The sequence below is a fragment of the Solea senegalensis genome, linkage group LG2, assembly GCF_019176455.1.
Source record: "Solea senegalensis isolate Sse05_10M linkage group LG2, IFAPA_SoseM_1, whole genome shotgun sequence".
NCBI lineage: Eukaryota > Metazoa > Chordata > Actinopteri > Pleuronectiformes > Soleidae > Solea > Solea senegalensis.
In genome coordinates, this window is record NC_058022.1 from 19,297,038 (window position 1) to 19,310,496 (window position 13,459).

Consider the following 13,459-nt stretch of genomic DNA (forward strand, 5'->3'; position numbering starts at 1 on the left):
GTGGTGTATTACGAATTTTACTGAGTGGTGTGTGTGTGTGTGTGTGTGTGTGTTCTTCCAATTCGTACTATTTTTACTCCAGACTTGTATTCTCGTTTTCAGCCTACAGGAAATGTTACGACCCCATGAATCAAAAAGAGCTTCTTCTCACTGTGTGACTCCTCCCCAGTTGGAAAACAAACCCTGCCCCATGAAATATGCCCCCCGATGACCTCTGGACTTTTGTGGGGTTCAGCTCAGGTTCAGCAGTGCCAGGTCAAGGTTCACAGCACACGATGGCTTCATAATACCACCCACCGAGCATCATCCGTACTGGACAGCATTCTTCAATGACATCTATCTTTCGTGAAGCTGCAGGTATCAACCACAGCCAAAATGTGATAAGATGAATTATGATGATGAAATCATCGCTCCTCCTTCATGGAAACTGATAGTTTACTCTTTTTTTTTCTTTGTAGAACAGTTCGCTCAGAGGCACTTTCAAGGAATTGACCATTTATAGCAAGTTTGTTGTTGCTCTGTTATATTTGGCGGATAAGACACTGCCTTTTTCAGGGGGCTCTCAAAGAGTCAGTAATAAGGGTTCTGCTCAGTGAACTAATCCCCCTTCACAAACACACAGATACACATTTTAGATGTCAGAAAGTCAGCAATAACAAAGGCTTTAAAAAGAGGAGTTTGAGTAATAGTGGTAACACTAACAGTAGTACTAGTTTCAGGTGTCGGAGCAGCCACCATATTCCTATGACCCATGATATTCCGTGAGTTTCGAGTGTGACTTCCGGCGTGTTCTATCACTAAAGCAGAAGCAGTGTTTTCCGTGGTAATTGGACGCTGCAACAGAGCAATTATAAAATTTAACTTGTTATGCCTGAAAAGAGATGACGTCATCATCCACTGCCTTTTATTACACAGTACATTTTGCAGTATGAAAGTCGAAGGATTTGTGTTACTCAACATAAATAGTTAAATGGACTCTTTTTTTGTTATTTTAACAATGTAAAAAGCTCAAGCGTATCAGTAGCGATCAGTCGCATTTTGATGAAAAGAGGTGGAACACGACCTTATTTATTTAAAAGGCAGACAAAGAGCAAAGTCAGAGTCTTAGTTTCCCACATTATCAAGCCTGGATCTCAACAACGGCTGATTGTCAAACTGCAGGATGCCCATGCATTGCAAGAACAACGCAATCCTGACGCCATATAGCAGCCACAGCCACTGGAAAGGACTCGTTTACTATACTGCTTCCGCTTCTGCTACAGAAGTCTCACTCACTAATTATTTCTCCACGAGTGCTTCCAGGAATAAGATGGATAGCATGATGTCAGGATGTAAGGTTGTCATCTACATTTGTATGACTATGGCAGGGTTTTATTCATCGGCTAATAAATGGCCCGCGCTCTGCAAAGCATGGATGAAGCAGCAGACACTAACAACTCTACTTCATTGCTCGGCCCGACCTACGCAAACGCTCAGTTTCTGAGTTTGTCTACTCATAACACCAAGTCTACACGGGAGGCAGAGTGTGATCAGCGTGTCAGCCGAGCAGCTTTAGACCTCCATCTGTGTACACAGGCACAGAACTGACTGAGAGTGGGTCACAGACTCATATAGACAACATACAGCATTAAGATTAAGTGTGTTTCAGGTGGCATTTACGTATTAACGGCACTCGGTCAACTTGAACCATTACGTAGCCTATTCTTCTGTCATTTAATTCACTATTTTATGAAACTTCAAATTTAGAAAGTGGTGGAGCATTACCACATGAGATACCACTGAGTTATTGACCACAAGTGTAAATTCTAGTGCAGTGAATATGATGTGGCAAGGTAAGAATTGCTTCCAACATGTATAAAGCATTTGGCCTTTTATTATATTGTCATAGTGAAATAATCAAAAAAAGGATATTTCACAAATACTGTGACTGAGTTCAATAAGTAAAGTAATAATACGTAGATTAATGGTTAGTCATTCATAAATGCATATTGAGCATGACCCCTCATTCTCATGTGGAGGATAAAGCAGTAGAAGATGGATGAATGAATGAATGAATGAATGAATGAATGAATGACAAACGCTGAGGAAGGCATGGATTTGTGAAACCGCTGACAGCTCTAACTTGCAGCCTTTGGGATATTTTATAAGTGTCTTTTTACAATCTGAAAAACCATTATTAGTTCAGCTTCACTCTGTGGACAGAAGGATATTTGTTCCGCCAGACATGTGATGTAAACAACTGAAAGATGTGGTGAGAATGCTGTCTCTGTAGACACGCTGTGAGGCAGCCTTGGGTCGTTAGTAATTCTGAGTCACTGTTGACCCTACTTGTGAGCAAAGTTTAGATTTATCTAAAAGAGCTTCGTCCGCAACTGATTTTGCTGATCATCCAACAGCTATGGTTACTATTCCATAAAAAAACATAAAATAAAATAAAAAAGAACACGTGTATGTTTGTGATCTCCAACTCAAACGTGAAGAAGAAACAAGAAGGAATGCTTCTTTTGCTGCAGCCTTTCTTGACAGAGCCTCCAGCTATCCTCCAGCTGCTTTTGCATGTGATCTCTGTGTTTGCGTGCTATATGTAGGATGAGTGTCACACACCGCCTGCAGCTAAACCGCCTGAAGGCTTTGAAGCCATCAGATCCACTGAGGCTGATACTGTATCAGTGTTTTGGAAATCTTGTCTTTCTCGGTGCGTGCACTTGACTGTGTGCAACGCAACTTCTGCCAATGACAGAAAAAAATAAACAGGAATCTGAGGGAAAACACTTCTCCTGCCAACCGCGAGTATAGTCCAGACACTCTATTATTCTGAAGATAATGTGGTAAATACACTCTGGTGCATGCAACTCAGAGTGGGTATATTTGCCCATTGGGCATCACTTTAAGTGTGTGTAAAGCAAATGCAAATCCTCTTCACGCCATATGTTATTTTCAACTGTATATAGGAATAGTTGTTTATTATATTTATTATTATATACAGTATGTTAGAACCTAAACCAAAAATTTATACTGACCGACAAAGATCTCCACTATATTTGGACAGACTACCAATATCCAGATTAGTACAGATTAAATCATCATTAAACTGATCTAATGCTACTAATGCTGGTAGCTGGTTTCATAAAAGCAATTAGGAAGCATTCCATGACAGGATAATGGCTACTGAGAACAGATTTATTTAGGCTAACTTTTGTGTCATTTTCCTTCAGTAGCCATTTTACAACCTCACTGATGTGCCCAATAATAATAATTATTCATAACCGTCAAACCATTTTAGGAGAGATAAAAAAAAATAATGTGCTTCCTCTTAAAGGCTCATATTCACGGTGTCACCCTGAATGTGACAGTGAGGATTATATTCATTTTAGGAACCTGGTAATGTGGCCAATCATCTGTGGCCCATGTGTACAAAGAGCAAGACTTGTGTGGAAAGGTCACAAAAACAATGTGTTGTGTTCAACAAAAGTGAAAAACAGAAACTTATTTGCATTTCTGGGTTTGTTTTCTAGAGCAGATCTCAACCAGTGCAGATGGAAAACGCAATCCACCCCCACTTTTATTCTGACAGGTATAAACACACTTAAACCCACACATACTGACACACACTGACACACATATAAAGATATGCTCGACCCGCCCTGCCTGTCTCTGTCCTCATGCCATTGTCTTTATTAGGGGATACTGGTTAGCTGGCCAGATTTTCCAGACCCGTGCAGGCGGTCTAACGAGGCAGACCATTTCCAGCAAACCCTTGGCCCCCCGCCACCCAAATGAAGACCACATTTCTGCAGCGGCCTGAACTGTCTGTCTGCATCTAAAGGGAAGCTCAGCCTGTTACAGGGCAAGATTGGATCTCAGTGCACTTGAAAGCTGTGTGGGCTGCTGAGCTCACATCCTGTGTGTGGCTGACATCACTACATGTATGGAGAGCAACTTCAAAAACCCCTGTTCTTTTGGTAGCAATGTAAGAACACAGCTAGAAAGCCCTTGAGCCACATATGAGAGCAGGATATGCACAAGGTAACCACCTGCCGCCTCTCTGTCTGTGGAGAGACGGAGCGAGCACTTATCAAGACACAGCGCGTCCACGGCCAAACAATTCTCTACAAGACTTGAGATAACGTGATGGGTTATCGGGTAAAAAGTCATTTTCTCATCCATCACAGGCTAATGCTCTTGGATTCGCCTCGACTGAAACGGTGCTGCTTTTCTCCTGTCTGGTGTTATATTATGGCCCTAGATATTACTGATGCGTTGTGAGTGGAGATCAGTAATAACTGAACACTAATTCATGATTACAAAAATTAAGTGGCCTGCGCCTACTGAACACACAGCTGTGGAAGCAACACAAAGCCCTGCTGGTAACCTAGCAACAGCTTCACCATAACAAGACCACTTTATTTCTAGGTATGTCAAACCAGAGAGCCCTGATACTGTATGTGGACCTTGAAAAGCCTGCATGAGGTAACTCCATTATACCCTACATGGTCAGCACACACTGTTCAATTGCGTATAAAACACCAAAATGATAATAGAGATAGTGCTCGCAGAGGAAGACTGTTTTGCGTGTGTGTGTGAGAAACAAAAGGGCAATGTAGGATGAAGGAAAACTGAGATACATAAAGTAGCAGGAACAGACAGAGATGGATAAGATTTAGAGTTTCCCTTGTGACCCTCCTCCCCGCAGCAGTGACTGCATCTGTGCAATCACCCCCAGCCAGCACAGGCTCTCAGCTGGCCCCAGTCACCTCCCCGAAACTCTCCCAAAGCATTCCTGCCCCAGCTGTAGCTCCCCTCCTCTTGTACACTCTTCTCCCCTTCCTGCTCGCTACCATGCTATCCGACCATCCCTCTAGCCCCCACACTCACTCTACTCTCTCACTCACTTGCTCAGGCCTGGGAGTGATTATCGGCCCATTGCCGGGAGGAGGATAGAAGGAAAGGAAAGCAGGAGGAAAAAAGGGAATTGTCTGGAAAACAACTGCTCTCTTACCCCTTGTTCCGATTCCAGGGGCTCAGCTTTGACTCGGACTGCAGGCATTCCGTCAAGCATTAACATCCTGTTTCTGAGGCTGCCTGTGAAGGGACAGAGAGGAGGTGTAAGACGGGTGTTTTAGCATGACTAAGCAGGTCCCACACTCGTGCATGGACATCGGCAATGTTGAGCTTACACCCACTGAGAAATAAACACATTTGAAATAGACACAAACTCATGTTGCAAACTGTTAGAAAGTTCTAAGACAAAAGATGCAAACTATATATACACTTAGCAGAGCGGGACTCCCCCTTCTCCACATTTAAGGTTTTCAATTGTCTTGTAGGCTGCTGTGGAACGGAATAAAACCCTCTTAAGGCGTCAATGCTATACAAATACATGCTTTGATATGGAATTTCTCAACAGCAAACAGTGAAAACACATGAATACTGACTTTAATCTCTGAGCATACACTGTAAATAAAAACAAATTTGGCAATTGACTATATGTCATGATATATGTAATATTAACACCACAATAGGGACTTGCTTACATAAGCAAAATCTAAATGTTTATCCTTCGCTGTGCTGCCTCTGAGCGCTGCACTGCTGTGGCTGTCTCCACAACTCCGCGCTGTGGCTTTAAGAGGAATACACAGATGGAGCCAGTGACAACAATGCATGTTCCGTATTTCTCAGCTGGGGCTGACCTGAGGTAACCCTCCCTCTCATTATTTTAGCAGCAGTACATGGAGGAATGCAAGCAAGGCAAATAGACTCTAAACATCTCTCTTAAGTGTTGGCACCAGCAGCTGGATGTGTGGCCTGGCCCGAGCAGTCAGCAGCGCCGCCACATCATGACTATTGTGCAGAAGAAAGCTCAGACGGTCATAAGTGACATGTATTCTCTCGATGCAGCTGGCTGCCTGAACACATAACGACACCGCACAAGCATCCATGTGGACCGTCCAATAATCAAGTTTTAGTACTCACCGGAAAATCCACTTAAAAATGCAGTAGATAACAAAAGACATGACTTTTTTTCAAAGGTTTCATTTGAAATTGCCACAACGGGTTCTTTTAATGCCAAGTATTGGTCCACTACCTCTTAGATTCTCAAGCAAATCCTGACTGTGTTTGTGTGTGAGAGGGAGCAAAAAAGAGAGGGAGGATTTACTCGGTCTGCAACACACCCCCCCACACACACACACACCCCCACCCCGATCTCGCCTCTCAGGTCTAAGTCCCTCAGGTACCCTGCCTGTGCTCCTATTGTATTGTTGTCCAGGATGTCCTTCGGCTTCAGGTCTTGGTAGGCCCAGATAGTGTTGCCATAGTAACAGCTGGGCAGGTGGAGCTTCAGCCTCCGTCCAGCCTCAAGCCATGTGTCTAGAAGATGCAGCGCACTAAGAGTGAGGTTTGTTTTACTCAAGAAAACCATCATATTGGTCGAGGCACTCGCTCTCCTAACAAGGACACACTTTAGATAAGCTCGACGGTCCCATGAGCTGAAGTTCACTTTCTGAAAAGAGAAAGTGTCTTTGTTTGTTTTGTTTGATAAATTTCATGCTCCTCTCGCTGAAAACCACGTAGGTCATGAACACCTTTCAAATTTGCCAAGCAGAAACTGCGCAACCAACAAACTCTCCCCATGAGCCTCCAGCCCAGTTAATCCAGTGGTGTGTGAGCACCTTCCTAATGAACTGGCCTGCAGCACGCTATTCATAGGAAATCAATGGCAAGTGCATAGCACTGCTTGTGACTGTAACGACCAAAGAGCTTAACAGCGGTGAGAGACCTAACACTGAGTAATGAGCTAACAGAGGGCCATGATGAAATACTTTGACTGAAGTCAGTTGTCAAATGCTTTTTGCTCCCATGAAAGGATCATATCTGTCTGCCAGGGAGAGTTTGGGGATGACAAGCCTGAACGAATAACAATAGAATACAAAGAAAACAAAGATTGAGTTTGAAATGAAGAGAATTTTGTGCAAAGTAATAACTGTTTGTGTATCTAGTCTTCTCTATCACTACATTCGGTGTCCTAGCTGCAAGCTCAAGCAGCCAGCAGTGTGCTGTCCATCAGTGGACGAGGCTCTGTGTGTGGGAGATGAAGAGAGGGAGGGGGTTAGAGGGAAACAGGGTAGATTAAGATCACCTTTCCATTTGCTGCACTCTGAAATGAAATGGCCATCCCAGGTGTGTGGGGGAGTTGGATGGAGTGGAGGGCAGTGGAGTGTTGAGGCATCTCATTTCTCCCTCCTACCCTCCCACTCTTCCATCCCCACCAAAAAATCCAGAGAGGAAAAAAAAGGTAAAGGGAGCAGGTGAAGATTGAGGCCAGTTCTATCAGCGAAAAAGCTCAAAATAAAAAAAAAGAATATTTCAGCGTCTGCTGCTCTCTTCGCTTTTCAGTTTATGCTTATTTGTGTGGCTGTTAATGCATTTCGCAAGTGCGAACTGCAACTCCCACCTCATATCCACATCTGTGACCTCAGGTCCTCCATCGCCCATCTCGCTGATGGCTATCTGCTCTGTGCTGACTGCAGATAGCAACTTAGTGGAGAGAAAAGACGAGGCTCAGCCAAAGCAACTCTGAACGGACGAGCTGAATCAATTGATGAAGGAAAATCGACAGAAATCCTCTGACCTTCTAAAACCTAGCAATGACCTCATGAAACGGTGACATCATCCACTCCTATGGACAGATGTTGCGCCACATAAAACCCAAAAATCTAAACGAAAAATAAAGAACAAAAGAAAAGGAAAAAATCTCATCTACAATAATCTCCAAGAGCAGCTGTCTGGCTCAGTTCAGGCATTTTAGCTTTTTTTTTTACTTTACTTTTTTTACTTCTTCCAGTTTTTTGATAACAGTATGAATTAAATGAAGATGGATTCTCTTCCAGTAATCGTTCATTGTTAATAGCCAAACGGGAAGTGTTTTCATTGGACAAAGGCTCAAAGGTGTGTGTTTGGTTGAGTGGGTGGTGTAAATCACAGTGAGTTCATATGGAGTGTGAAGACAGATACTGCTTAATTGTATCGCAGAGTGTTTGCTCATGCAGCCATGAAACTAATATCATATTGAGGAGAACGTTAGGAGTGGAACAAAAGTCTTGAACACTCTTGATCCATCCATCCATTTTCGACTGTTTTATCCTCCACATGAGGGTCTGATAGGCGGGGTACACCCTGGAGGGCCACATATGGAAACAAACAACCATTCACTCTCACACTTACACATACGGTCAATTTAGAGTGTCTAATTTACCTAACCCCATATTGCCCCATATGTTTTTTGGCCTGTGGGAGGAGCCAGCGAACCCGGACATTTTGGTCTTTGGGCCTTCACTCACATATGTAGGTCACTCCTACTTGTCACATGTGGTGGCAATCACAACAAATAACCTCCACCTGTTGGGAGGGAGCAATCAATCAAGGGACTGAACACTGACTATGACCTGAAGCATTTAACATGATTCGTTTTTTTTTATTAATTAATAGATGTACTGGCAAGGTTTTAACATCAATATACAAAAAAACACCTTTTATTACTTCAGTCTCCTCTTAAAACCTTGATCAAAGCTTTTGGGAACAAGTGATTTGTACTTATTTAGATCAAGATCGGACTTTCGTGATCCTACCCTTTCTTTGCATTCTTCATTGTTATTTGTTCTCATGTGCTGGTCTTCATTTGTTTATTCATTTTCTCCCATTCTATCTGCTCTTGAGGCCAGTTACACCACCTATAACTCAGAAACGTTGGTGTTTACTAAATCCACCTAAATTAAAATCAAAATTAAAATGTGTTGCACCACTTTTACTAGCAGTTGCGTAGAGTTTAGTAATTACTAATTACACCCCATGGGTGGTGTAAGTCTAGCACGATCTAGCTAGCTGCCATCAGAAAGGAGCACAAAGAGAATAAGGGCTAATTTAGAGAGGATGATGACACCACCAGAAGAAGAACCTGTCATCCGCAACAGATTGTATCCTTTAGATGAGTACGATGAAACAGATATTTATTGTTTTTGACATGACAAAAAATCTAAATCATGGTCTTGGAGCTGAAAAGGCCTCTGCCTTGATTTCTTCAAGTTTGAATTTCATTGAGATATTTTGCCACAGGGTCCATGCAGAGTGTGGTGGAAGACACAAAAGCACTGTGTGCCGAGTAGTGGTTTTATGCCAGCATCTCGATGGGCACTGTTCACATTCTGCTTTGCATGCTGATTGAGTGCTTGTTGCCATCACTTAATGCGACTAGTACCCACGTGCACATTAGTATGAGTTTACGACCTACGGGATTGTGTATATTGGTCTGGTGCAACCAAAGTTAATTTACGAATAGCTGCAAACTAGCAAGTAATTCCTACGCCTTTAGTAATAACTAAATTCTGAATTTAGTAGAGACACGCTGAATTGGTGCAACCCCACCCTGGTCTCTCTCTTGTACCTCCACAATGCCCTTTCTTCTTTCCTTCATTCTGCTTCCTTTTTTGGCCCCCACCTCTTCTCTGTCCCCCATTTGTACCCAACTGGCCGATGTCTGGTTCTGTCATACGAGATTTTTTTTGTGTGTGTTTGCTCATTGTGTGATCTGTTTCAGGGTTTCTTTGCTTTTCAATGCCTTTCCTTGAGATAATGTGATTTAGCGCCATACTAATAAAAACACTGTAACACATTGTTAAGAAAAGTGCTATATAAATAATGTTTTGTATTATTATTATTTGTATTATTAATAATTATTCAACTGTACAACGATACATCAAAGCACACACTTGATCTCATAGTCAGTGTTCAGTCTCTTGTTTGATTGCTCCCTCCCAACCGGTGGAGGTTAGCTGTTGTGATTGCCAGCACATATGTCAAGTAGGAGTGACCTACATTATAAGTGGGAGCCATGTCACAATGTGTCTGATCTTACAGAGGGCCTGAGGGCTGAAACGTCATCACATAAAGTACAAATGTATGCACATAGCTCTAGAGTGTGCAGGACTTTGTTTGTGTTTTTAGTCTGTTTCCTCAGCATCTCAAAAGCATCATTGTCATTACTTTTTTCACTATGTAAGGAAAAAGTAAGCTCAACCAAGCGCATGAAAGCAGTTTAGTGTTTACTCTTCTGTTTTCTATTGCATCTCTGCTTCTCACTCACACACAGGCACCGCACAACAAGAAACACACTGTAACAGACGGGCCCCACCAATGCTTTGTTCCCATGTTGAGTGCCCAGAGCAACTGGGTGCATCTGTGTCACAGAGGCTGGACCTGCTGCCACAGTCTGCGATGGAGGAGAGGTGGAAAAGGATAAGGGGGGGGGCTAGGGGGCTGGAGGGCTGGGGGGTTGGTGATGAATTATGGTAGACACATGAGGAAGGATTAGGGAAGGTGATAGTAAGGGAAGTGTACGAGGGTGGGGGCTTGTCGAGGAGCAGGGCTGCTGGCAGGAGCAGCGGTTAGGGAAGCAACTAAGGGGAGTTGAAGAGGTTGGGGGTGGTGGGTTAGTGGGTAGGAGGAGGGGCTCTAGTGAGACAAGCGAGAGAGGGTAGAGAGGGGATATGGACCTGAGCCAAGGCCCGGTCAAACACAGAGCACACGGTGCAAGAATGCCAACAAACCCCCTCCCAACCGGTCCACTACCAAAGAGAAGATAGAAAGGAAAAGGGAGAGAGAAGAGAAGGAAACTGTAAAGAAAAAAAAAAACATTGAAATATTGCAAATTAGAACCAAATAATTAACTTGTGTTTAAGTGCAAAAGCATGTTAAATAAAAAGGAAAGTGCTGCATGCTGGTGTGAACTGCGTTTCCTGTGTGTTTTGCCTGTTTCATACACCACTGGCCTTTTCGCCACAGCTCACTTCCCCCTTCTGTGCCCCTGGACACCCCTATGTGACACACTGGTCTGATAACAAGCTTACATCTAGCTCACCAGCACACTTCCCTGCATCCTCTCTTTTGAGTCACTCAGTGCAGAAACTTTATGCAAAGCACTGAAAGCTGAGTCATTAGACTAAGTCTTGGCTGAATAACACCTTTGACAACCCTGGAAAATAAGGGTCTAATACATGTTTGTCGAAAACACGCATTTCGCTCGTTTCCTCGCAGTGCAGACACAATAGAGCAACAACCGGATCACAGCTGATGTTGATCTCAACCTCAGTCTGCTTCATGTTAGGCTGTGTCTGTTCATGACCTCATCTTCTTGGCCTCATTCTGATCTGGAGAGTCATTCAAATCGTTCCCTGCAGAGTTACTACATAAAGAGCAACCACACCAGGCCAAAAAACTAGAAGAACAGCATATAGTGTGGTCAAAGAGTCAACAGAGTTGAACCTTCAACCCATAGAGGCGAGTGATGCCCTTCTAAAACAAAACACGGACATTAGAGATGTGATACAGGTATCAGATATTGCTACGAAACCAATCCTGAAAAGCAGGATCAAGTATAGGTGACAGCAGGGCCAGTCTATGGGGCTCATCTAGTCCATCCTCTCTGATGATAAATAATGGATAAGGATTTTGCAGATGTATATGTTTCTTTATGTATACCTTTCTGACCCATATCCTGAAATAATTGTTATTGATAATAACTGCAGTGCACAATATTGTCTTTTAAAAAGCTGCCAAGCTATGGATTTTCAAAACATGGGATGATCATCATCTCCAAAAGTACACAAATCCCGAAACCTTGTTTAATTTATTGGTATCTTATGGCTTTTTATACCTTTTACTTGTTTTATGTTATACTATATTACATTTTATTCTAATGTGGCTGTACAGCAGTCCATTTAAAACTGCAGCGGACTTTGTTTTTAAATGTGCTTTATAAATAAAACTGGATGGGAATGGATTGAATTAGGGTTTTCTCCTGCAATGTAGCATTCAAATTCCATTATATTTGTAGGCTAACGAAAGCCAGGTTTTAAAAAAAATCGAATCAGTCATTTTAAACTCACATGTAAAATGACTAGATCCTACATTTCCCACACTGTACATTTCTCATAAACACATCCACATGTCCACAGTTTACAACACACTGGTGTTCAGCTATTAACAAAAGTGGTGGCATCATCATGTCTCGCTAAATCGGACTTGACAAACTAAAACACCGAGCTTCAGAAGACACTCCGTACAATAAGTGCTTTCACAGACTGAGTAACACTCCTACTTTCAGACCTTTCCAACTCCAAACAGCACATATAAGGTAAACAGAGTTGATGATATGTTTCTGTGTTCGAGTGGTGCTGTGAATGCAAGTTTTCCCTGAAAACTTCACTCCTGGATGTTCTGAGATGGACACAGTCTTTTTTTTTTTTCTAATCATTCCTGGCACTCTGTGAATGGTCTCAGAATTTCCATTTCATAAGCCGTGTTTTCCTTGGCAGGCGCAACAGGCAAAGTCTTTCGGATGCTTCTGGGACATTTTTGAACTCAAGAGAGCAGAGTGCTGCTACCTCTCCCTTCATAGAACAATTCAGCCTTCCTTTAACCAAATGGCATCAACAAGTACAACGGCATCAGACCAGTGTTTGTGCATTGCATTGAAAGAAGTGTGTGTGTGTGTGGGGGGGTCCCTTTAGGATTAAAAAACCCTTCAAGATGCACTCAAGTGATGCATTTTACCCCAAAACTCCTCGTGTTTCCCCAGGGAATAAATCAGTCCCTCAGAGGAACAGCACAGCTCTGTCTCCATGAACACAGCTATTATGAGACAGAATGCAATTCTCATGTTCTGGATTTTGTCATCTCTGGGACATACAACCAAACTTGAGAAGCCAGGGGAGCTTCATCGATCCATGAGGTGCACCGTCTGTTCTTTCGTGGGTCACGGTGGAAAGCTAACCGTAATAGACTCTGTCACGTTTAACCCTGGGTTTAAACAGGGTTTTTGGACCAGTTAGAATGTGTTTAATCAGCATTCACTCCCTGGTCAAATCACTCTGCAATGCACATGGCTTCAATACTTGCATCAATACCTACACCACTTCTTCTTTATTTTTGGCAGCAATGCAAATGTCTGCTTCATTTCCTGTGTGACAGTATGTTGTGCGTTTATCTTCCAGCCAGTAAATAGCCCTACATATTGTGGTGAACCTTACATATTACAGCTCGGGATTGTGTTCAATATTTTTTCAGTTGAAAGATTGACTGAAAAAGGGACCAAAGTAAAGGAACAGCAACCACTGTGACTTTGTCACTGAACACCACGGTGGTATTGTTTTCTTCTTCCTCTAACTCATTTTGTTGACAGCACGTTCCCGATGTTACTATTAGCACAATTGAAAAAAAACACAATGCAGACCAACCACTGATAAGTGTTCACAATGGTTGGGTATGCCTGCTAATTTTAGTCTGAAAGAGGCTCTAGAGAAAACCCACTCTGATGCTGAAAGCCACGATCAAACCAAGACTCAAATATAGAACCACCTTAACGTGTGAGGCAGTAAGTGGTAAGTGTGCGGACATCCAGTCTTTT

The 13,459-nt window shown here is 42.8% G+C and overlaps 1 protein-coding gene across 4 annotated transcripts in view; it reads right to left on the minus strand.

Annotated features, from left to right (window-relative positions):
• Window positions 1-13,459, minus strand: part of klf12b (Kruppel-like factor 12b) — a 39,287-nt gene that overhangs the window by 15,830 nt on the left and 9,998 nt on the right. For 3 of the 4 annotated variants that reach the window (XM_044018597.1, XM_044018596.1, XM_044018599.1), the window contains exon 2: window positions 5,000-5,082. In XM_044018597.1, the coding sequence (XP_043874532.1) occupies window positions 5,000-5,065 (66 nt within the window). In that variant the 5' untranslated portion in view covers window positions 5,066-5,082. Of the gene's footprint in view, window positions 1-4,999; window positions 5,083-5,973; window positions 6,032-13,459 lie in introns of those variants that run through there. The other variant, XM_044018600.1, reaches the window with a different exon arrangement.